The sequence below is a fragment of the Anomaloglossus baeobatrachus genome, chromosome 1 (genome assembly GCF_048569485.1).
Source record: "Anomaloglossus baeobatrachus isolate aAnoBae1 chromosome 1, aAnoBae1.hap1, whole genome shotgun sequence".
Lineage (NCBI taxonomy): Eukaryota > Metazoa > Chordata > Amphibia > Anura > Aromobatidae > Anomaloglossus > Anomaloglossus baeobatrachus.
Window position 1 is genome coordinate 799,916,398 of NC_134353.1, and position 25,917 is coordinate 799,942,314.

General features: G+C 47.9%; 1 protein-coding gene across 1 annotated transcript in view; it reads left to right on the forward strand.

Moving 5' to 3' along the window:
* The first annotated feature begins 6,647 nt into the window (after positions 1-6,647).
* The window catches only part of NREP (neuronal regeneration related protein), a 35,832-nt gene continuing 16,562 nt past the window's right edge, over positions 6,648-25,917 (forward strand). The window contains exons 1-3 of the mRNA XM_075325014.1: positions 6,648-6,951; positions 7,984-8,046; positions 21,860-21,937. Of these exons, the coding sequence (XP_075181129.1) occupies positions 8,002-8,046; positions 21,860-21,937 (123 nt within the window). The 5' untranslated portion in view covers positions 6,648-6,951; positions 7,984-8,001. The remainder of the gene's footprint in view (positions 6,952-7,983; positions 8,047-21,859; positions 21,938-25,917) is intronic.

The window sequence follows — 25,917 nt, forward strand, 5'->3', positions numbered from 1 at the left end:
GTCTCAGCTTCTGCCTCCCTCCAGACTCCCCCCAGTCTCTGCCTCTGCCTCCCTCCAGCCTCCCCCCAGTCTCTGCCTCCCTCCAGCCTTCCCCCAGTCTCTGCCTCTGCCTCCCTCCAGCCTTCCCCCAGTCTCTGCCTCTGCCTACCTCCAGCCTCCCCCCAGTCTCTGCCTCTGCCTCCCTCCAGCCTCCCCCCAGCCTCTGCCTCTGCCTCCCTCCAGCCTCCCCCCAATCTCTGCCTCTGCCTCCCTCCAGCCTCCCCCAAGTCTCTGCCTCTGCCTCCCTCCAGCCTCCCCCCAGTCTCAGCCTCTGCCTCCCTCCAGCCTCCCCCCAGTCTCTGCCTCTGCCTCCCTCAGCCTCCCCCCAGTCTCTGCCTCTGCCTCCCTCCAGCCTCCCCCCAGTCTCTGCCTCCCTCCAGCCTCCCCCCAGTCTCTGCCTCTGCTTCCCTCCAGCCTCCCCCAAGTCTCTGCCTCTGCCTCCCTCCAGCCTCCCCCCAGTCTCTGCCTCTGCCTCCCTCCAGCCTCCCCCCAGTCTCTGCCTCTGCCTCCCTCAGCCTCCCCCCAGTCTCTGCCTCTGCCTCCCTCCAGCCTCCCCACAGTCTCTGCCTCTGTCTCCCTCCAGCCTCCCCCCAGTCTCGGCCTCTGCCTCTCTCCAGCCTCCCCCCAGTCTCTGCCTCTGCCTCCCTCCAGCCTCCCCCCAGTCTCTGCCTCCCTCCAGCCTCCCCCCAGTCTCTGCCTCTGCCTCCCTCCAGCCTCCCCCCAGTCTCTGCCTCTGCCTCCCTCCAGCCTCCCCCCCAGTCTCTGCCTCCCTCCAGCCTCCCCCCAGTCTCTGCCTCTGCCTCCCTCCAGCCTCCCCCCAGTCTCTGCCTCTGCCTCCCTCCAGCCTTCCTTCAGTCTCTGCCTCTGCCTCCCTCCAGCCTCCCCCAGTCTCTGCCTCTGCCTCCCTCCAGTCTCCCCCCAGTCTCTGCCTCTGCCTCCCTCCAGCCTCCCCCCAGTCTCAGCCTCTGCCTCCCTCCAGCCTCCCCCCAGTCTCAGCCTCTGCCTCCCTCCAGCCTCCCCCCAGTCTCTGCCTCTGCCTCCCTCCAGCCTCCCCCCAGTCTCTGCCTCCCTCCAGCCTCCCCCCAGTCTCTGCCTCCCTCCAGCCTCCCCCCAGTCTCAGCCTCTGCCTCTCTCCAGCCTCCCCCCAGTCTCAGCCTCTGCCTCCCTCCAGCCTCCCCCCAGTCTCTGCCTCCCTCCAGCCTCCCCCCAGTCTCTGCCTCCCTCCAGCCTCCCCCAGTCTCAGCCTCTGCCTCCCTCCAGCCTCCCCACAGTCTCAGCCTCTGCCTCCCTCCAGTCTCAGCCTCTGCCTCCCTCCAGCCTCCCCCCAGTCTCAGCCTCTGCCTCTCTCCAGTCTCAGCCTCTGCCTCTGCCTCCCTCCAGTCTCAGCCTCCTCCAGTCTCAGCCTCTGCCTCCCTCCAGCCTCCCCCCAGTCTCAGCCTCTGCCTCCCTCCAGCCTCCCCCCAGTCTCAGCCTCTGCCTCCCTCCAGCCTCCCCCCAGTCTCAGCCTCTGCCTCCCTCCAGTATCAGCCTTTGCCGCCTCCCCCCCCGCATGCGCAGATCTCGGGTCTGCATTAGAGACACTCCCACGCTCCTTATGAATCCACTTACCTGCTCCAGTGGCCGCCGCCATCTTCCTGGCTCACGTGAGTATCCTCTTCTGACACCGGCTTCCATCACGGCGTCATCCGCGGCGTCCTGCTGTGAGCTCTGCATGTGACGTCCACACAGCAGTGGATGCAGCGCAGAGGAAGGAGCTGATTGGCGCGCGCCTGTGACCCCGGAAGTGCAGGCGCCGGCAGTTCCGGGGTCAATCAGCTCCCTGTGCTCAGCAGCCACACAAAAAAAATGTAAAAAAAAAAAAAAAAAAAAAAATTTTTTTTTTTTTTGCTGCCAGAAGGTGCCGCCCCTCACAATCTGCCGCCCTAGGCACCGGACCACGGGTGCCTAATGGTAAATACGGCCCTGCTCTCCCCTAACATGGAAAGCTTCAAGAGGAACCTCAAGACCCATCTCTTTAAACAAGCCTACAACCTACAATAACCCTCAGTCCAGTACACCACTGCGCAACCAGCTCTGTCCTCATCTATTGTACCATCACCCATTCCCTGTAGACTGTGAGCCCTCGCGGGCAGGGTCCTCTCTCCTCCTATACCAGTCTGTTTTGTATTGCTAATGATTGTTGTACGTATACCCTCTTTCACTTGTAAAGCGCCATGGAATAAATGTCGCTATAATAATAAATATTATTATTATTAATAATAATAATAATAATATATGGGATGGGAGTGGTCACAAACCAGATGCACATGAGGAGAGGTAATTAGAAGCTGCTGACAAGGAAAACTTACATTAACCCTTGATGTACCAAAAGAAAGGAAAATATATTTAATCTCTAGATTATCCGAAGGCAAAGTGAAACTCAGGACCCAAACCTGTCACAAGTCTCCTAATAAAGGAAGACGTCCGTGACAGATCTGGTGACTGTCTAGTCCTTTTCTCCCTGTTGTCCGATTACTGCCTTGTCCTCTCCCTGCTCTCTGGTGACTGTCTCGTCCTTCTCTCCCTGCTCTCTGGTGACTGTCTCGTCCTTCTCTCCCTGATCTCTAGTCACTCCCCCGTTCTTCTCTCCCTGATCTCTGGTCACTGACTCGCCTTTTCTCTCTCTCCCTGCTTTCTGGTTATTGCCTCGTACTTGTCTACCTTGCTCTCTAGGATCTGATGAATGCCTCGTCCTTCTCTCCCTGCTCTCTGGTCACTGCCTTGTCCTTCTCTCCATGTTATATGGTGACTTCCTCGTCCTCCCTCTGCTCTCTGGTGACTGCCTCACCCGTCTCTCCCTGCTCTCTAGGATTTGGTCACTGCCTCGTCCACTCTCTGGTCATTGCTTGTTCTTCTCTCCCTGCTCGCTGATCACTGCCTCATCCTCTCTCTGCTCTCTAGGATCTGGTCACTGCCTGGTCCTTTTCTCTCTGCGCTCTGGTGACTGCCTAGTTCTTATCTTCCTGCTCTCTGCCTCATCCTTTCCCTGCTCTCTGAGATCTGGTGAGCGCCTTAAACTCTTGCTGCTCTGGGATCTGGTGACTCTCTTGTCCTCTCCCGGCTCTCTGGGATCTGGTCACTGCCTCATCCTTCTCTCCCTGCTCTCTGAGATCTGGTGACTGCCTCATCCTTCTCTCCCTGCTCTCTGGGATCTGGTGACTCTCTTGTCCTCTCCCGGCTTTCTGGGATCTGGTCACTGCCTCATCCTTCTCTCCCTACTCTCTGAGATCTGGTGACTACCTCATCCTTCTCTCCCTGCTCTCTGAAATCTGGTGACTGCCTCGTCCTTCTTTCCCTGCATTCTGGGATCTGGCCACTGCCTCATCCTTCTCTCCCTGTTCTCTGGTGACTGCGTCGTCCTTCTCTCCCTGCTCTCTGGGACCTGGTCACTTCCTCATCCTTCTCTCCCTGCTCTATGTAATCTTGTGACTGTCTCTTCCTTTTCTCCCTGCTCTCTGTGATCTGGTGACTGTCTCGTCCTTCTCTCCCTGCTCTCTGGGATCTGGTTATTGCCTCATCCTTCTCTCCCTGCTCTCTGGGATCTGGTGACTGCCTCATCCTTCTCTCCCTGCTCTCTGGGATCTGGTGACTGCCTCATCCTTCTCTCCCTGCTCTCTGGGATCTGGTGACTGCCTCCTCTTCTCTCCCTGCTCTATTTGATCTGGTGACTGTCTCATCCTTCTCTCCCTGCTCTCTGGGATCTGGTGACTGCCTCATCCTTCTCTCCCTGCTCTCTGTGATCTGGTGACTGTCTCGTCCTTCTCTCCCTGCTCTCTGTGATCTGGTGACTGTCTCATCCTTCTCTCCCTGCTCTCTGGGAGCTGGTGACTGCCTCATCCTTCTCTCCCTGCTCTCTGTGATCTGGTGACTGTCTCGTCCTTCTCTCCCTGCTCTATGTGATCTGGTGACTGCCTCATCCTTCTCTCCCTGCTCTCTGGTCAGTGCCTCATCCTTCTCTCCCTGCTCTATGTGATCTGGTGACTCCCTCAGCCTTCTCTCCCTGTTTCTGAGATCTGGCCACTGCCTCATCCTTCTCTCCCTGCTCTCTAGGATCTGGTGACTGTCTCATCCTTCTCTCCCTGCTCTCTGGGATCTGGTGACTGCCTCATCCTTTTCTCCCTGCTCTATGTGATCTAGTGACAGTCTCGTCCTTCTCTCCCTGCTCTCAGAGATCTGGTTACTCCCTCATCCTTCTCTCCCTGCTCTCTGGTGACTATCTCGTCCTTCCCTCCCTGTTCTCTGGGATCTGGTCACTACCTCATCCTTCTCTCCCTGCTCTCTGGTGACTGCCTCATCCTTCTCTCCCTGCTCTCTGTAATCTGGTGACTGTCTCGTCCTTCTCTCCCTGCTCTCTGTGATCTGGTGACTGTCTCATCCTTCTCTCCCTGCTCTCTGGTGACTGCCTCATCCTTCTTTCCCTGCTCTATGTGATCTGGTGACTGCCTCATCCTTCTCTCCCTGCTCTCTGGGATCTGGTCAGTGCCTCATCCTTCTCTCCCTGCTCTATGTGATCTCGTGACTGCCTCATCCTTCTCTCCCTGCTTTCTGGGATCTGGCCACTGCCTCATCCTTCTCTCCCTGCTCTCTAGGATCTGGTGACTGTCTCATCCTTCTCTCTGGGATCTGGTGACTGCCTCATCCTTTTCTCCCTGCTCTATGTGATTTAGTGACCGCCTCGTCCTTCTCTCCCTGCTCTCAGAGATCTGGTGACTGCCTCATCCTTCTCTCCCTGCTCTCTGGGATCTGGTGACTGTCTCCACCTTCCCTCCCTGTTCTCTGGGATCTGGTCACTACCTCATCCTTCTCTCCCTGCTCTCTGGGATCTGGTGACTGCCTCATCCTTCTCTCCCTGCTCTATGTGATCTGGTGACTGCCTCATCCTTCTCTCCCTGCTCTCTGGGATCTGGTCAGTGCCTCATCCTTCTCTCCCTGCTCTATGTGATCTGGCCACTGCCTCATCCTTCTCTCCCTGCTCTCTAGGATGTGGTGACTGTCTCATCCTTCTCTCCCTGCTCTGTGGGATCTGGTGACTGTCTCGTCCTTCCCTCCCTGCTCTCTGTGATCTGGTGACTGTCTAGTCCTTCTCTCCCTGCTCTCTGGTGACTGTGTCGTCCTCCTCTCCCTGCTCTGTGGGATCTGGTGACTGTCTCGTCCTTCCCTCCCTGCTCTCTGTGATCTGGTGACTGTCTCATCCTTCTCTCCCTGCTCTCTGGGATCTGGTGAGACTGTCTCGTCCTTCTCTCCCTGCTCTCTGAGATCTGTTGACTGTCTCGTCCTTCTCTCCCTGCTCTCTGTGATCTGGTGACTGTCTCGTCCTTCCCTCCCTGCTCTCTGGGATCTGGTGACTGTCTCGTCCTTCTCTCCCTGCTCTCTGTGATCTGGTGACTGTCTCGTCCTTCCCTCCCTGCTCTCTGGGATCTGGTGACTGTCTCGTCCTCCTCTCCCTGCTCTGTGGGATCTGGTGACTGTCTCGTCCTTCCCTCCCTGCTCTCTGTGATCTGGTGACTGTCTCATCCTTCTCTCCCTGCTCTCTGGGATCTGGTGAGACTGTCTCGTCCTTCTCTCCCTGCTCTCTGAGATCTGTTGACTGTCTCGTCCTTCTCTCCCTGCTCTCTGTGATCTGGTGACTGTCTCGTCCTTCCCTCCCTGCTCTCTGGGATCTGGTGACTGTCTCGTCCTTCTCTCCCTGCTCTCTGTGATCTGGTGACTGTCTCGTCCTTCCCTCCCTGCTCTCTGGGATCTGGTGACTGTCTCGTCCTTCTCTCCCTGCTCTCTGGGATCTGGTGACTGTCTCGTCCTTCCCTCCCTGCTCTCTGTGATCTGGTGACTGTCTCATCCTTCTCTCCCTGCTCTCTGGGATCTGGTGACTGTCTCATCCTTCTCTCCCTGCTCTCTGGGATCTGGTGACTGTCTCATCCTTCTCTCCCTGCTCTCTGGGATCTGGTGACTGTGTCGTCCTTCTCTCCCTGCTCTCTGGGATCTGGTGACCGTCTCGTCCTTCCCTCCCTGCTCTCTGTGATCTGGTGACTGTATCGTCCTCCTCTCCCTGCTCTCTGGGATCTGGTGACTGTCTCGTCCTTCCCTCCCTGCTCTCTGGGATCTGGTCGTTACCTCTCCTCTCCCATCTCTCTTGCACCGTTCTCCATGTCTATATACTGTATTACACTGTATGCCGGAGTCAGATCTGCTGCTGACAGGAGACGTCTCCGTGCACCATGTCCTTCACTACAGACATGCACAAAAAAGGGCAGGCGGCAGCGGCACGTCCCCGTCCTGGTTGCCTCAGACGACCTCTGCTGCAGGTTTCTGATTACAGTATGCCCCCTCCCTCGCCTGGCAGTCAGCCACGTCTGTGCAGCAGCCTGGCAAGGGTTCATGACTGGCTCCTGACCAACGTCTTCTGTGTGAGCGTGCGGCAGCCTCCTGTACCGATTACTGACGCTCCCGGGCGCCAATCACTGTATGTACAGACTGGAGGGCGCTCCCTGTCTGCAGAAGGGGATCATGCGAGGACTGAGCTCGCAGAGCGGAGGGGGCTGCTGCACACTGGAGGAGGGGCTGCGCCCCGGGAAGGGCCGGCCTGCAGGCGGCGCCACTGCGCACCATTGGCTGACAGACACTGGGGTCTCTGAGGTGCAGATTATTGCAGACTAAGCAGTCTGGCTCTGCAGCAGCAGCACAAGCTGAGGCGCTGGGAAGCCGGCCAGGGACAATCACCGGCACTGAGGGGAGGCGGGCTCCTCCGGGTCCTCTCCTCTGTGCTTCTTCCTAGAAGTCCCAGCACTTCTCCGTACAGCGGCAGCAGTATGCCCCCGGAGCGGCCACCTCTCTGCTAACTATGGACAAGTGAGGACTGAGCGGAGCCGTCTGCCTGTGAGTATCCAGCCGGCCCATGCCGGTGCCTGCTCTGCATGGCAGCTCCAGCCGGCGGCAGCGGGGAAAATGGCTTTACCGGCTGCTACTAGTTGCAGAATAGCAGGATGACGTCACCCGGCTCAGAGCACAGCACTTTATGTATTCTGTCCCCAGACTGCTGCATGTCCTGCAATCTGCTGCCGGCTGCCGGCATGTATCTATATGTATGCACCTATACAGCTACATCATATAGGAGAAGGATGCCTGCCTGCACCATACAGGGTCAGAGACTAATTCTGCATGATTAATGTGTGTGTGTGTGTCTGTATATATATATATATATATATATATATATATATATATATATATATATATATATATATATATATATAAAAATATGCATGCACTAGATAACTAGATAGATGGCTATGTATGCACATATGTATTAGGGGTTTAAATGGAGCCCAACTTTGCCCCCCCCCCCCCCCCAGACAATAGAGCAGGCTTTGTTCCTTGTGCTCCATGGCTTCAGTATAATGAAAGTTTGCTAACTGACGGGTTTTGCTTGCACTAATCCTTACACAATAGGTGTTCGCCATCAGAAATCCCTATAGGGACAGGCTGAATGTTGGCGATATTCCTTGACGGTTCAGATCCGCGTCTTGGCACATATAAGTTATGTAGACTGACATTTCCTAAAATAACCTGAAGGAGGCTTGGCTCATTGTTCTGCCTCTGACAGCGCATAGGTAATGTCTGGGGGTGATCAGTAGGATGGGCATAGTGGGGGACAGAATAGTGATTTTCGGCTGATTCAGCCTGTGAATCACTGGATGCACTTCAAAGTTGTGAACGCGGCTATTAATAGAGCAGCCCTGCAAGGACATGCCGCCAATGGAGGGGGGCGAGAGATGAAATAGAGAATGATCTGCCTCCACTGATCATATGAAGGCTAGGCATTGACATCTATGCTGTCATCCATGTATTTTTCTTGCAGGTCGATGACGGAATAATCCCCACAATTTACATGTGTTCATTTTATTTCTGCAGATTGTTCTCCTTGTGGCAATGGCCATAATGCAGCCTCCACACTGCTGCCAGGTTGTTAGCGTGGTAAGATGACCGAGCCATACATCTATTTGTATTTATTACATTATTGTGTTCTGTTGAATAAACATTGGATTCTCTGCATGTTTAACACTTTATTAGCTGTTGTAAAATCTCTCATTGGTCCAGCCTTCCCATACAGAATGTGGCTAAGCGCCGCCTCCTTCAGGTGCCGGTTCCTTCAGGGACAATAGCTGCTCGCAGGCTTCACCCAGCTTGATGCAATGTTTATTTTATGAGCACAAAGATGAATAGGGAAGAATATCACAACATAGCTTGTCATTCTTTCAGAATTAGGTCAACAGTGCAGAATGAAAGAGGTATGTGTCATTAGATGTGCTACGCAAGTGTTTACATACAGAAGTCAATTACTGGAATCCCCAAGGTAATTTAATACTAGACGCTATTGGCAAAGCATCAATACGGTTGGAAATGTACACCCGGTAACAATGCCTTCTACGCATTAGATACATTCATATATTCAACTTGTAATAAAATGACTCAAATATTGGGGACATTGACCTCTACATTTAGGGTACATCCACACCTGATGGAAAGGATACAGTGGATTTGTACACATAAAATCTGCAGCAGAATACAATACCAGCCATGTGGATAAATCTCATCCATTGCTTGTCAATTTCTGTTGTGGATTTTCCCAATAGGTTTCACTCCTTTCAATGCAAATTCATTGATCATTTTTCTGCTGCTTAGAAAAGGTAGGATATTCAATTTAAAGACGGCTATTTCCAAAATCACAAAGTAGCCATAATAATGTACACATATATTTATTCATTTGTGTCAAGATACCTTCGATTTAAATCTTACCCTCAATGGATGCCTCTTCTGCCCCTATTTACCTTCCAATTGCTATTGAAACCATCATGCTGTAGTACTAGAGCACCTGGATGATCATGCACAGTGCAATCTCTTTCATCCGGCTTCCTGACAGAATGGCTCTGCTTTGGGATCTGTCTAGAACTGAGCTTACTCCATGTGCGGGATGATGTCACAGGAAGGGGCAGAGACACATTCTTTACAGTGCAGACTTCATACCAGGAAGCAGCAGTGTGCATGTGTAGAGGTAACTAAGGCTGCTTTCACACATCCGTTTTTTGCTGAGCGGCACAATACGGCGCTTTGCAGAAAAAACGCAACCGGTTTTGTTTGCCGCCGGTTGCGTTTTTTCCCCATAGACTTGCATTAGCGCCGTATTGTGCCGCATGGCCTTGCGTTGCGTCCGTTTTTTGCCGGATGCGGCATATTTAGCCCATGCGGCGTCCGGATGGAACATTGCCTGGCACTTTTTTTGTGCGGCGAAAAAACCGCTGGATCCGGCGCGATGCGGCACGTTTTACAATGCAAGCCTATTGACGCCGGATGCGGCGTCCTGCGGCAAAAAACGCCGGATACGGTTTTTTGCACTGCACATGCTCAGTATCAAGCCGCATCCGTCCGGGCCGCATGGTAAAATTTATGCAACAGATCCATTTTCTTCGCCGCATCCGTTGCATAGGTTTTTGAGCCGGATTGAGCCGCACTGCAAAAACCGGATGTGTGAAAGCAGCCTTAGAGGTAGTGATGGGCAGTCCGGCTCGTTTTGGTGATCCGGTTCCCATGGCTCCGCTCACCAAAAAGAGCCAGCTCATTCGCATCGTTCTTGGCCCCCTATTAAATATGTGTTCACCCCAGGTGAACACATATGTTAAGATTATAGTAACGCGGATGAAACACCGCCCACTTGCAAGGGACCAATTAAATTGTTGAGTAGGCGGGGTTTAGCTGCAGATGGGTGGGGTTTCAGCGGCGAAAAGAGCCGTTTAGAGAATTTAGTGGCTCTCACTGGGGATACGGCTCCTGTTAGTCACAGCAGGGAGCCGGATCTTTGTGTCGGATCGTTCGCGACCGACACATCACTACTAAGAGGAGCAATGTAATGCAGGATGGGGCTGTGTATAGAGAGGCTCAAAGGAGAGCTATACTACAGTATGGTGTTGTATATAAGGGGCTGAGAGGAGTAATATACTGCAGGATGGCTCTGAAATTTGTGATAGTGCAAGATGTGGCTCTGTATAGAGGGGCTGAGTGGAGAGATATACTGCAGGATGGGGCTGTGAGGGATGATGTCACAGAAGGGGGCAGAGTCCCCTTCATTACAGTGGAGAGATTTCATACCAGGAAGCAGTGGTGTGCATGTGTGGAGGTAAATAAGAGAACCGATGTAATGCAGGATGGGGCTGTGTATAGAGGGGCTCAAAGGAGAGCTATACTACAGTATGAGGCTGTATATAAGTTGCTGAGAGGAATAATATACTGATGGATAGGTCTGAAAGGAGTGATACTGCAAGATATGGCTATGTATAGAGGGGCAGAGTGGAGAGATATACTACAGGATGGGCTGTATATACGGGCTGAGAGGTTTGATATACTGCAGGATAGATCTGAAAGGAGTGATATACTAAAAAATGGGACTTGTATAAAGGGGCTGAGAGGAGTTGAACTGTATTTGTTGATTACTGCTGAGAGATCAGTGATGTGAAACTAAATACTGTTCTGTTGATACATATGACAGAAGATAATCCTCTGCAGTATTCATCAGCAGAGCAGCATTTGTTGTTTCACATCACTGATATCTCAGCAACAGGCAGCATCAACAGCTATACTAAGGTATTACAAGCTTCATTGTGGAGGGGTGCAGGAGAGTTGAGCTTTGAGAGAAACCAGCTAACAATAAAAAATAAAAATAAATATTTATTTTTATATCACGCTAACATATTTCACAGCGCTTAACATACATCAGGAACACTGTCCCCATTGGGGCTCACAATCTAAATTCCATATCTGTATGTCCTAAGGTTAGGCCATCAATGTAAGGCTATGTGTCCACGTTGCTTTTTCCCTGCTTTTTCCCTGCTTTTTTGCTGCTTTTTCAACTGCAGCGTTTAATGCCAAAATGGATGTGTTCTGCTTTTCAAGCAAAGTCTATGGGAATTTGGGTTTCTTGTGCCCACTATGCAGTTCAGACTGCGCCTTTTTCTGGCAGAACTTTGGACAAAAACTCAGCTTTGCAGTGCAAAACCCAAATGGCAAAAACAATTGACATGTCAATTGTTTTTGCCATTTGCGTTTTGAACTGCAAAGCAGAGTTTTTGCCTTAGTTTCTGCCAGAAAAACGCAGCAGTTTGAACTGCATAGTGGGCATAAGAAACCCAAATTCCCATAGACTTTGCTTGAAAAGCAGAACACATCCATTTTGGCATTAAACGCTGCAGTTGAAAAAGCAGCAAAAAAGCAGGTAAAAAGCAATGTGGACACATAGCCTAAAAGTAGTGGACAACCTCTTTAACAATAAGTTTGCATTTACTTTGTTTTGTGGAAATTAAATCGATTGCAAAAATAAACCTTTAAGAAAACCCACCTGAACTACAGTAATCAGTAAATAGTTTAACATATTCTGAATCTTTCCTTTTTATCATCTTACTCATTTGCATTCCCCCATTGTGCACCTGATGCAAAGAGAGGACTCCTTAGGCCTAAGCCACACGGCATGAAAATTGGTGGGAGTGGTGCGCGATAAAACATTTCATTCCACTCGGACCAATTCTAGCCTGTGTGTCAGCACCCATGAGCGATTATTTTCCCAGCCCTAATCGGACCGAGAAAACAATCTCAGCATGCTGCGGGTGCAATGCGAGACTCTTTTCTCTTGCACCCATTCAAGTGAATGGGGTGACAGAAAAATCACACTGCTCTCGCGGTACACCGGTGTACCGCGCATGCAGAGTGAGAATTGCAATAGCCGGCTACGGAGGAGAGAGGGAGATAAATTCCTCCATCCCCTCCGCAGCGCTGGCCCGCCCCTCCTCAGCACTGGCCCGCCCCTCTGCAGCGCTGGCCCGCCCCCCGCAGCTGAGGTCCGCTCACACAGTCGGACTTCAGTCGCAGGGACACTAGAATGACACTTGGCTCCTGCTGTTCTGCCAGCGTGAGCCGAGTGTCATGTGAGCATCGCACTAGTGCCCCGTGTGGCCCCGGCCTTAGTAGGAGCATATGATGCAGGGAACTCCTAGAATTCATGCATCTGCATGGGGCCCGGGGCTCTGTTACCGTAGAGTAGGAGAATGCAAGTGAGTTAAAAGATAAAAAATTACAGCTTTGGAACCATCGACTTACAACTAAAGTATATGCGGCTGCCATCATAGGGAGCCTCTCTGATCACTTCAGTGGTAGACCCGAGGCTGCTGTAAGGCTACCTTTACATTGCTGGCAGTATCAGCAGGGCAATGGTGGAAAAAATGAAATTCCCTGAAACATCTCAGGGTTATTACTGGATTCCTCCAGTTCAAGCACAATATGAGGTTACCTCTGATAACAGAATACCAGAATATAACATTTCATTTTCCAGCTGCAGTTCATCTTCTTCTCTTCTTGGCAGTCTTTGTTCTGAACTTGGAAGTTGGCCAAATTACAGTAAAACTGACTGTACATTTTATAACCAACCCAACTGCCGTACACTGATAATTCTCAGGTCTATGAGTGATGACTTGTCCATTTTGTGCTCTTTGGTTTTTACAGCACACAATTACATTCACATTTTGTTACTTATCTTATCAAGGTATATGTTGCTTTTGAACTAAATATTAAATTGGATGTTTCACTTTTTTAGAACATCTGAAAAAGGGCATTTGTGTGAAATTACCCAAAAACTAGTCTTTGCCCCGCTTTGCAACAATTTTTATATTATTCAGTGCATCCTAAATGAAAAATCTTTATCATTTTTTGTTTACAACTCCAGTGTATTTCTGTGTCTCCATGGTAACAGACTACAAACAATCCCTGTGCCATCTGATTCAGCAGACTTGCTATATGCTGTATATCCTACATTTTGCTGACCTACCAAATATATGTTAGTAAATAGTTTGGGATTAGACAGGTGAAACTATGACTGCAGGATCAGAATGTACGTGGTTTATTTGTAATCTGTCTCCATAAAGATGGATAGGTTTTCAAAGGAGCTGTAAACACTAAACAATAAAAAATGTAATAAACACTTGTTTGCAAAATAGATGCTTGTTTTGTCATTTTAGATGCACTAAGACAATAAGTATAATTTGGTTATTATCGGTGCTACTGCAGGTACGATGTTGTTTGTCGTTCCTGCGGCAGCACACATCGCTATGTGTGACATCGCAGGAACGAGGAACATCTCCTACCTGCCTCCACCGGCAATGAGGAAGGGAGGAGGTGGGCGGGGTGTTACGTCCCGCTCATCTCCTCCCCTGCTTTTCTATTGGGCGGCGGTTCAGTGACGCTGCTGTGACGTCGCTGTGACGCTGAACAAACAGCCCCCTTAGAAAGGAGGCGGTTCGCCGGTCACAGCGACTTCGCAGAGCAGCTATGTGCGTGTGACGCTGCCGTAGCGATAATGTTCGCTACGGCAGCGATCACCACATATCGGCCGTGCGATGGGGGCGGGTGCAATGCTAGCGATGTCGCAGCGTGTAAAGCCCGCCTTAATGTTGAAATAGACACCAGGTAATACTGGCTGAAGAAGAGTGGAATGATTTGGTTTTTTTTTTTGTATTTCACCACTCCATTGTGAAGATATTGGTAAGCATAATATTTGGCACCTAATGTGTTAACACCCAATTTGACTTGAAAAAAAAGTTATCAGAGTTTTCACTGGAGGCATGTGCTTCTTCCCCTGTATGATGCAGACCAACCATAAGAAGGCAACAAAACTCAAAAGGAAGAAGACATCCCCCCCTTTCCCGCTATAACAGAGCAGGTTTTTCAGTGTGTGGAATGTAATGATCACAGCCGTGATCTTTTGGTCTAACCTTCTGCATGATTAGAAAGCATAGGTCTATCTTTTTCATGAGGTAAGGAGGGGAGGATTGGGCAGCACAGGTGAGTTTGTGTCACATTGCGAATCCCTTCTATCATCTCTCCTAGGACCCTCAGCTCTCCTTTACTGACCCTTCCCTCACACTGCCTGTCCAGAGATGAGAGCTCAGACTGTGAGTATCAATCATACTTATGTCTGTAGTGCTCAAATTGTAATCGCACTGCAGTGAGATCTAAGGAGGTTGTCATTACATCAAACACAGCTGTCAGGCAGGTGACTTCTGTGTGAGATATAATGATAGCCCTGATCTCAGTACAGAGTGATTACAAGTTGCTTCAACAAAGCAGACATAAGTGTGATTACTTGTAATGTGACGCTTATAAACTCAGTTGTGCTGCCCCTCCACCTACTCTGACTCATGCAGGAGGGTAGACCAGGAGTTTAGAGCTGTCGTTACATCTCACACACTGAAACCTGTAAGCTAGTTTGAGGACAGTTCATCTTTCCTTTGATTATTGCTTTTTGCTACTCATTCGTCAGCATCATACAGGGAGTAGTTTACACCCCCTCTGAAAACTGTCTGATAACACCCATTTGGACAGTCATTAGATGCAAAATACTTTGGTTAACTTTCCTCAATGTATAGGTGAAATACAAAAAAAAAAGTTTTTTCCACTCTGTGACCAGTTCAACATAAAAAATTTGGTGTCACTAATGTTTGTTTTCTGCTTGTAATAAAATTCTTACCAGTCTCTGTCTTGTTTTATTCTTGGCGCTGCTCAGACTTTCTTTGCCACTTGTGACTAGTCAGTTCACTCCAATGTTTGATGGGTGCATCGGAATTCACTTCTCAATGTAAGTCTATGAAAGCCAGAAGGAGGCTCTCGTAGACATACATTGACAGCTTGTTACCGTTAGCTTCTGGTCAGTCAGGAGCTGCAGTCACAAGATGGCGGAACAGGGCCGAAGCAGTTCCAGGAGGAGCAGAAGACTGGTAAGTATATTAATAGGGGCAGGGAACATGCATTAGTGATGCCACTCTGGTGGTGAAATAAAAATATCGGAGCGGTGCTTTAAAGTACAGAAAATGTGCTACAGAAAAAAAATGCTACTTTTGCATCTTGCATCATGTCTGCACTGTCACGTGTAAACCTAAACCACAATGACATACATTTTTAACGTTTTATCTATAATAACCAATATATGGTATTTTTTTTATTTGCAGTCTACAATATTTAGTACTGCTCAGATGCCATTTTAAAAATACTTCTCATGTATCTTCTTACTTGTTTCATTTTACAGTTCCTTACATTGCTTCAAGGCAAAACTGGTACTATAATGTGATATGTCTACTGGAGGGCCCGAGGGAATTGTAATATGCTTAGTGCTATTTGAATCCCTCAGGTCCTTCACTAGGCGTAAGAAAGTGTTTTAGTTTTTAATTACATCAAGTTTTTTTTCTAATTTTTCAAATCGCATGGTTTGAGACAGCTACAGCAGTCATATTTGGTGACAATAACCTACGGCCACCACCAGTGAGTCCTTATATACAGTATTTGCATGAAGGTCTGGCTGAACACAATTGTCGAAAGCATATCAGCCCCTTAAGGCTATGTGCACACAGTGCGTTTTTCTCGGCGTTTTTGCGCGTTTTTCGGGTGCGTTTTTGGCCTCAAAACTGCATGACTTTGCTTCCCCAGCAAAGTCTATGAGTTTTCATTTTTGCTGTCCCCACACAGCGTTTTTTTTCAGCTGCGTTTTTGTGGTGACCACAAAAACGCAGCATGTCAATTATTCCCGCGTTTTTCACTGCGCTTTTCATCCATTGAGTTCAATGGGATGTTGAAAGACGCAATGAGAAACGCAAATAGCTGCGTTTTGGTGCGTTTCTAAGACCAAAAACGCAGCTATAAACGCAGGAGGTGGGCAGTAAAGTGACGTGTACAGGAAGAGGATTCCTTCTGTCAGTAAAGACAGAAGCGTGAATCCTCCCGGTACCGTCACCGCTGCGTCCATCTCCTGTCCTGTGCATGTCTGCTGCCGTGCAGCGCCATGTACAGGCAGGAGGTGGAAGCGGCTGAGAAAACAAAAGTTAACAGTAGAAAAAAAAAAAGTCAATACTCACCTGTCTGCAGACTCCCAGTGCCATGCCCGCTCCCATCTCCTCCCGGTACCGCCGCTCCGGCTGTGTGCAGACGGCCGGGAAAGCTCCGGTGGATGCAGGACCTGGCGATGGATCACCTGATGCAGTCACCTGACGCATCAGGTGATCGTAAGTATCGCGGTGACGCGGGCGCCCAGCCGGTATCAGCGGATGCGTCAGGAGACTTCATCCCTGATTACCGGCAGCTGCTGCAGCGATCGGACAGGATCAGACTCCCGCCCCATCGCTCCCGGAGCTGCCGGTAATCAGCACATAAGTGAGTATTTTTTTTTTTTGCACCGATGCATCAGCTGATTGTATAATCGGCTTTTATACAATCAGCTGATGTGTGATGTGATTCAGGCACTTGATCCTGACACATCATCTGATCGCTTTGCCTTCCAGCAAACCGATCAGATGATATTGGATCAAGATTGGACGGCGCGGGACCCTGACCCAGGATTACTGCGGAGGGGGGTTTATTTCAATAAAGATGGAGTCACTAATTGTGTTGTGTTTTATTTCTAATAAAAATATTTTTCTTTGTGTTGTGTTTTTTTTTTATCTTTATTAGAAATTCATGGTGGCCATGTCTAATATTGGCATGACACCATGAATTTCGGGCTTAGGGCTAGCTGATAATATACAGCTAGCCCTAACTCCATTATTATTACCCAGCTAGCCACCCGGCTTCAGGGCAGCTGGAAGAGTTGGATACAGCGCCAGAAGATGGCGCTTCTATGAAAGCGCCATTTTCTGGGGTGGCTGCGGGACTGCAATTCACAGCGGGGGTGCCCAGAAAGCATGGGCACCCTGCACTGTGGATTCCAATCCCCAGCTGCCTAGTTGTACCCGGCTGGACTCAAAAATTGTGCGAAGCTCACGTCATTTTTTTTTAAAATTATTTCATGAAATTCATGAAATAATTTAAAAAAAAAGGGCTTCCCTATATTTTTGGTTCCCAGCCGGGTACAAATAGGCAGCTGGGGGTTGGGGGCAGCCCGTACCTGCCTGCTGTACCCGGCTAGCATACAAAAATATGGCGAAGCCCACGTCATTTTTTTTGTTTGGGGGGGCAAAGAAATCCTGCATACAGTCCTGGAAGGAGGATTCTGAGCCTTGTAGTTCGACAGCTGCTGTCTGCTCTCCTGCATACACTATTGGATGGAGGATGCTGAGCCTTGTAGATCTGCAGCTGTCTGCTCTTCTGCATACACTAGTGGAGAATGAAGAACACATTGAAGAAGGAAATGACATCAGGCCTTTTTTTTTGTTCACTGATAAAAAACGCATAAAGACGCAGTGAGCAAAAACGCAGCAAAACGCAGCAAAAAACGCACCAAATCGCGGCAAAACGCGTGCGTTTTTTGCCGCGTTTTTTCGACGCAGGTGCGTTTTTGTGCGTTTTTAGCGGCCAAAAACGAACAAAAACGCAGCGTAAAAAAGACGCACTGTGTGCACATAGCCTAAGACTAGACTACTCATTTAACTGTAGGAGATTGTCACGGTGTGCAAAAGAAACGGCTACATAGGAAATTCAGCTCTGCTACTGTCTCTGAATGAATCAAGCCTTAGCCACATTTTGAACTCTGTGAAGGGATTTTTAAGTCTTGGAAAAGAATAAGTTTTAATCCTCTTGTTTTAATCTTGAAAACACAAAATCCCTTGAGACTTTTATCAAAGTATTTAAATGTAGATAAAGTCGTTCTTGTTCTAGTGACTGTTTTCAACACCAGTTCAGGTAAATCCGCAGAGTTCATCCACATGTCTCCATATTCGAGAACGCAGTGTAATCCTTCTCCGTATCTCGGCTCTCATTCAGAATATATATTACAGTTAATAAGATTGTCTAGCCTTCTTCAGGAACGCACTGCTTCTGTGCCTCCTAGCTTCCGGGAGGGAGGGTGGTGCGCTCCTGAAAATTAAAGGCCCCGTCACACTAAGCAACATCGCTAGCAACATCGCTGCTAACGAACAACTTTTGTGACGTTGCTAGCGATGTTGCTGTGTGTGACATCCAGCAACAACCTGGCCCCTGCTGTGAGGTCGTTGGTTGTTGCTGAATGTCCTGGGCCATTTTTTAGTTGTTGCTGTCCCGCTGTGAAGCACAGATCGCTGTGTGTGACAGCGAGACAGCAACAACTAAATGTGCAGGCAGCAGGAGCCGGCTTCTGCGGAGGCTGGTAACCAATGTAAACATCGGGTAACCAAGAAGCCCTGTCCTTGGTTACCCGATATTTACCTTCGATACCAGCCTCATCCACTCTCACTGTCAGTGCCGGCTCCTGCTCTGTGCACATGTAGCTGCAGCACACATCGGGTTAATTAACCCGATGTGTGCTGTAACTAGGAGAGCAAGGAGCCAGCGCTAAGCATTGTGCGCTGCTCCCTGCTCTGTGCACATTTAGCTGCAGCACACATCGGGTAATTAACCCGATGTGTGCTGTAACTAGGAGAGCAAGGAGCCAGCGCTCAGTGTGCGCTGCTCCCTGCTCTGTGCACATTTAGCTGCAGCACACATCGGGTAATTAACCCGATGTGTGCTGTAACTAGGAGAGCAAGGAGCCAGCGCTCAGTGTGCGCTGCTCCCTGCTCTCTGCACGTGTAGCTCCGTGCGGTGGTAACCAAGGTAAATATCGGGTTGGTTACCCGATATTTACCTTAGTTACCAAGCGCAGCATCTTCCACGCTGCGCTGGGGGCTGGTCACTTGTGTAGCGACGCTCCAGCGATCCCTGCCAGGTCAGGTTGCTGGTGGGATCGCTGGAGTGTCGCAGTGTGACATCTCACCAGCAACCTCCTAGCAACTTACCAGCGATCCCTATCGTTGTTGGGATCGCTGGTAAGTTGCTTAGTGTGACTGGACCTTAAGACCAGTGTGTACACAGACAGAAATGGCCCTTTGTAGTCCAACAGTTCTACTAAGACAGAAGCGCCTCGCAGCTTTGGAGGTGTAAGTGGCAACCTGACCACTTGGATTCCTGTGCGGCTGCATCAATGATATGTCCACCCTTGGTTTAGCCCATTTTCATGTCCGCGCCACTGGTGTGAACTGTGCACTCCCCCATTCAACTAGCGGAGCCAGCTTTGTCACATCTGTATAGTATTCTGTAACAATGCGGGACCCAGACTTAACAACACCAGTGAACTGTGAGATGGTAATGAGGTCGGTACAACAATTATAATTAATAGCTGGTAATGAAATTGGCTTTCTTTTTATGTGACTCAGTAGAGACCGAAATTGTCACCTAAGGGGGTTGTGCTGAGTTCTTATTTATTTTTTCCTACCAGGAAAATTCAAGGTTTATTATTTGATGAATGTTTCCTGTGTAATAATAAAAATGTGGATAAAGGTTACATGTTTTTTTTCTTGTAACCTTGTTTCATCATCACGATCCCCTTTGTAACAAATACTATCTTGCTCCACAGCATGCCATATATTTCACAAGTCATCCACACAGCAGAATTAATGGACTAGATACAAACACATCACTATAAATTCAATCCACACCACTAAATATCAGTATTGAATATTTAGCGCCTTACAAAGTATAATAGAAAATTGCGGAATCTAGAGATGAAGCGTCTCATCATTTCATATCAACAGTAGCTAACTTTTTATGTCCACCAATCTCTATTACTTAAAGACTGCAGATGTTTTATGCTTTCTTGTTGAATTCTTTCATTCATATCAAAATCTTCAGATTTCCATTGTAAGACTGTACTTTCCAACTCCTATATGAATGTTAATGCTGAGATTATGGCTATGTGAAGAAGAAGTCATATACTGTAGTAATTAATTGGTAAATAATAATACATCATTTCTTGAGATGCAATGTGTAAGTATTTACAGCGTAGCCATAGCATATTCACAGCATATACCTTTGGGACAACCCTGTAAACAGTTTGCGCTCTTAGGCCTAAAACACACTTCCGCAAAAAAAAGTCCTTATGACACGGTCCGTTTTTCGGGTCTGTGTTCCATTTTTTAGGGGCGTTTCTCCGGCACGTATGGCATCCGTGTGATGGCATATGCGAGCCGTGTGTGCGTGTGGAATGTCCGTATTGACATAAAATACGTACGTGTGCTGTCCGTTTTTAAAGGCCCGCATTCTTACCCAATTGACGATTTTAATCATTCATCATGAGATCCTGGTGTTGTTGTTTGCTTTCAATTGTCCTGATAGATTGGAAACAAGTGTTTCAGATTTCGTGATGAAAAACGGACACGGACGAAACGTGCTGAACACGGACATACTCCGTGTGCAGTCCGTGCAGGCATGGACCCATAGATAAAAGCAGGTCCGTGCCTGCGTACTGCCGGCCAGAAACGGACATGTCGTCCGTGTTGAAAAGCGCACACACGTACTTACGACACGGACACACGTTCCGTGTGATTTTACGTACGTGTGCCATCTTCCATTGAATAACATGGGTCTCCGTGTGTACGTGTCTCCGCTACGTGCAAATACGTACCGCACACGTACAAATTACACGGATGTGTGTTGCGGGTCTTAGGCAACATTCCCACAATGAGTATTAGGTTACCTTTGCTCTTTTCATTGCTTTTTTGTGTATGTTTTATCATTTGCAGTCTTATCACATTTTTGGTGCTGCGTTTTTTTTTTTTCCTCTTTTTGGTATGTCATGTTTTAAAGGGAATCAGTCACCTTTTTGCGTTTATTTAGTTATCAATATGGCTATACAGGTGGCATATAAGTGAAATTAGCCATACCTGTATGCCTCCAGGATGAGGGGTCGTTTGGTAAGAATCCTCTTTTTTATCTTCTATCTTCCAGGCTATGGGCCAGAGGATAAGCCGGCCTCCAGTCTTCATTATGCAGGATTCCTCCTCCCATTCTCTTCCCTGGCGTCCCTGTGACGTCAGGTGCCTTGCCGGAAATCAGTCTACAGTTCAGGCATTCTGTGGGCACAGTCTTCAATTTTGAAGCGCGCAGGTGTCGGGGAATCACTACTGCGTCGCAGTGCAGGGGAGAGATGGCAGAATGCGCATGCGTGGGATTTCCATCTGACATCACAGGAATTCTGAAGAGAAGGGGTGGAACAATCCTGTATAATGAATACCGGAGGCCGGCTTATCTTCCAGGCAGCACTTGCCCCATAGCCCGAGACAGATAGAAAATATAAAAGAGGATTTTTGCTAAATGACCCCTCATCCAGGAGGCATACAGGTATGGCTAATTTCACCTTTATGCCACCTGTATGCCCATGATAATAGTTACACAGAAGGGTGACCGATTCCCTTTAAATTAAGTTGCGTTGTTTTTGATACTTCACGGTATTTGCCTCTGACAACTTTTTTGATAAAATGATGTGTAAATTAAATTAACTTTTTACCTGCAAATTTCCGCACCTAATTCAATTTTATGAAAAGAATCCATACATAAAACTCAGTGTACCCAGAAAGGAAATTAACATGTTGTGGATTTAAACAAAACGCACCAAAAAACTTACCAAAAACTTTTTTTTTTTTTTTTTTTTTTTAAATCCGCCTTATGGTTCTAGAGATGTGGTCTCTTTTATTTAGTGTATTCAATATGTACATTTTTATGCTCTTTACCAAGGTGAGAAAGCTCACAGGACTCTCTTGGAGGTGTTTTTAGCCTGATGTGCATTAATAACTTGTGAGCAACAATTAGCATATTAAGTGTACTAAATAAAAAGCCCCACATCTTAGGAACTCTATGGTGCATTAAAAGAAAAAAACATACCTAGAAGGCCATTTTGACCTGGTGACAGGTCTGCTTTACATTTTTACATTATTTATATTCTTATAATGCACTGATTCCTAAATCTTTCTCATTGCAGGTGTACCATCCACATATAGCGATCTATGGCACTGGAGACCCATGTGAAACCACACTGATAGATGGAAGATTTCAAGAGGTAACTTCAGTGTATGTTTGCTGTTTATTGTAGGAGAGAGATAGGGTACAGTCCATGTACATGTAGTTCTTTAATCCCTTTACGACCTTGGACGGACTTGTCAATACAAGGTCATGTCTGTCCGTTTAATGCGGACTCACGCAGCGTCATTCGTCGTCAGCGGCCCCATAACGTTTTCACGCGGTGCCGGTTGGTTGTCATGACAGCCGGGGGAGTCAGCTGATGAAACCTGTGACTGTTATAACAGTTCCAGTAAATATCAGCTGAGCGCCAGCGTTCACAGGACATCAGCATTTCTGCATTACAGAGTGGTGCTGAAGCATCGCTCTGAACAGCAGATGTGATCAAAGAGTATGAGCTTCAAGTTCCCCTAGGAGGACTAGTAAATACAAGAATAAGTGTAAAAAAAGTTTTAAAAATATGAAAACTCACCCCCTTTTGCTCCATTGAAGATAAAACAATAAAAACTAAATAAAAAATATACACACATTTGGTATTGCTGCTTTCAGAAATGCCTGATCTATAAAAATATAAAATAAAGTAGTCTGATCGGTAAAGGGCGTAACGAGAAAAAAAATAAAAACACCAGAATTATGGGTTTTGTTGGTCACCACAACATTTCAATTTAGCGCAACACAGGCAATCAAAATATTGCATCTACCCAAAAATGGTATAATTAAAATAGCCAGCTCAGAACTCAAAAAATCAGCCATCACTGATCCCCAGATCCCAAAAAATGATAGGGCGACGGGTCTCAGAAAATGTCGACAAAAGCACTAGTTGTTTTTTTTTTTGTTTTAAAGAAATTTCAATTTTTTTTTTCACCATATACTGAACATGGTAAATTAAAACCCTAAAAACAATTGTGAAATTGCACTTTTTTTGCAATTTCTCTGCACTTGGAATATTTTTTCCCACTTTCAGCACAATATGTGGGAGAACGAATGGTGTGATTCAAAAGTACAACTCGTCTTGCAAAAAACAAGCCCTCGTGTGTCTATATTGCCGGAGAAATAAAAAAGTTATTGCTCTTGGAAGAAAGGGAGGAAAAATTAGAAAACCGAAGGGGTTCATGGCAATAACAATTAAAATGTACAGGAAGCTAAATCTTACCCTGTGTTTAGTTAGTTTGATGTCTCTGCAGCACCACAGAAGGGAAAATGTAGATATTTCATGGTACACATTAAAGGGAACCAGTCATCAGGTTTTTGCGACCTAATCTGAGAGCTCCCTAAGGCCCCCTTCACACGTACGTGCCTCCGGTATGTGTTTGGGAGTTTTCTCATGTAACGGAGACACGTACACACGTACACCTAGGTTTTCCTATGGTTTTGGACACACGTAAGTATTTTCGCATGGAACGTGTGTCCGTTCCGTACTTACATGTGTCCGTTCCGTACTTACGTGTGTCCGTGTGTTTCTCACGCCGACAAGTCCGTTTTCTCTCCGGCATCACGGGTGTCACACGGAACGCAAACGTGTCACATGTAACACACACGGACCACACAGATGTGTTCCATGTGACACGCACCGAAGAGAAGACGTGTCTGTGAGGAAAAAAACAACAAAAGTTTACTCACCTTCTCCTGCTGTCTCTGCCGCTGCTGTCACTTGCTGCCGACTGTCGCTCATTCTGCTCATTGAATATTCACTTCACTGTGGCCGGAAGCAGCAGCAGTGGGGAGTCGGCAGGACCGGAGACCGCAGATCAGCACCACGGAAAGTGACGCCAGGGACAGGTGAGCATAAAGTTCCCATTCTCCGTGTGTTATCATGGATAACACACGAGTCACGGAGGGCAAAACGCACCTCTGACACGTCCGTGAAAAACGTGCGTCATTTTCACGGACGTGTGAAGGGGGCCTAACACAGGGGCAGAGATCCTGATTCCAGTGATGTGTCACTTAAGCCAGCTTCAGACCGACGATACTTTTTCTAAAGATCTCTTTATCTCTGCTAGTGTATACAGGGACGGTTAGGCAGGGATTAGCAATATGCACCCAGAACTGCTCGTGGTTCTGGGGCAAATATTGCACCTGACTGGTTCCCTTTAAATATGTATTTCAGCTGTACCCGTTTGCATTTTTTGGGAGGTGAGAATACCAGGAGCTCAGATTTTTATCCCATTACATTGGGTTTTTAGGATGACAGAGGTGTAAAAAGAATCTAGAATAACTGAAGTAACATTAGACATTGAAGCTTATACAACAAAAGCAGCAACAAATATCTCTATATACGGGATTAGAAGTAAATGAATTTGTTGAGGGATTTAGTGACAGATCTGAGTAACTTTTGTTCTCAAGAGTCTGGTTGTAGGATGACTCATCTTGGCCTTCAGTTATTCTGGAAGATTATCTGGCAGATACTTCAGAATGTGACTAAACCAAACAGAATGTTTCTCTATTTCTTTCCTTTTAGTGGTCTGGGCGAATTTACTAACCAGACTGTCAGTTTATTACATTGAAAGCAAATTACTAAATGTAAAAAAAAAACCCCGTGTGAGCTCCTGGGTCTATTTTCTGCTCACTTAAGACTGTTTGTAAATGTGATTAATCTGGACTTAATGTGTTCACATTATGGCTGGATGTTCACATTTCATGTTTATACAGTATTGAAGGCAAAGGCAGGATCATGAACGGAACAAACCTGTAAGGCCTCTTTCACACGTCTTTGTCTCCCGTACGTGTTTGGTCCTTTTCCTCACGTACTGGAGACACGGGCACACGTAGACCCATTAAAATCCATGGGTCTGCGCACACGTGCGTGTTCTGCCATAGACTGTGTGTACGTGTGGAGCTTACGTGTGTCTGTGTGCTCCACACGTCAACATGTCCGTTTTTCTCCGGCATCACGGGTGTCACACGGAACGCAAACTGACCACACGGAGGTGTTCCGTGTGACACGCGCCGGAGAAAACACACGTGTCTGAGAAAAAAAAATCTTTACTCACCTTCTCCTGCCCTCCTGTCTCTGCCGCTACTGTCACTTGCTTCCGACCGCCATTCATTATGCTCATTGCATATTCACTTCACTGCGACCGGAAGCTGCAGCAGTGGGGAGCCAGCAGGACCGGAGACCAAAGATCAGCACCATGGACAGCGACGCCAGGGACAGATGAGCAGAAAGTTCCTGTTCTCTGTGTGTTATCACGGATAACACACGGAGAACACATGTGTGCCATACACACAGCTCATGCAGGGAAATACGCACCTTTGACACTTCCGTGAAAAACGTGCGTGATTTTCACGAACGTGTGAAAGAGGCCTAAGAACAAGACTGAGAATTCTCTTTATTTTTAATCCACACTTGACTTGGTCTTCAAAATCACCAAAAAAAAACCTGAACATGAAAACCTAGCCTGAGTTAGGCTACTTTCACACATCCGGTTTGAGCACTGTGGCTCAATCCGGCTGTGAAAACTATGCAACGGATGCGGCGAAAACACCGCATCCTTTGCATACGTTTTTACATGCGGCCCATCCGTTTTTTTTCCGGTTGCGGCATGCTACTGAGCATGCGCAGTGGAAAAAACCGCATGCGGCGAGCGGATGCGGTTTTTTCTGCATCGCGCCGCATCCGGTTTCCATAGGTATGCATTGAAAAATGCGCCGCAGCGGCCGGATGCGGCGCGATGCGGTGTTTTTTGCCGGAGCAAAAAACGTTGCAGGGAACGTTCGATCCGGCCGCGGCATCGGCTAAATCTGCCGCATGCGGCAAAAACCGGACCGAACGCAAGCCCCTGCAGCACAATACGGCACTAATGTAAGTCTATGCAAAAAAAAACCGCAACCGGCGTTACAAAAGCCGGTTGCGGTTTTTCTGCAGAACGCCGTATTGTGCCGCAGAGCAAAAATCCGGATGTGTGAAAGTACCCTAAGGCCTCTTTCACATGTCAGTATTTTGCATCAGTGTTTCATCAGTATTTCATTAGTATTCGGATGCCAAAACCAGGAGTGGCTACAAAACACAGAACAGGTGTC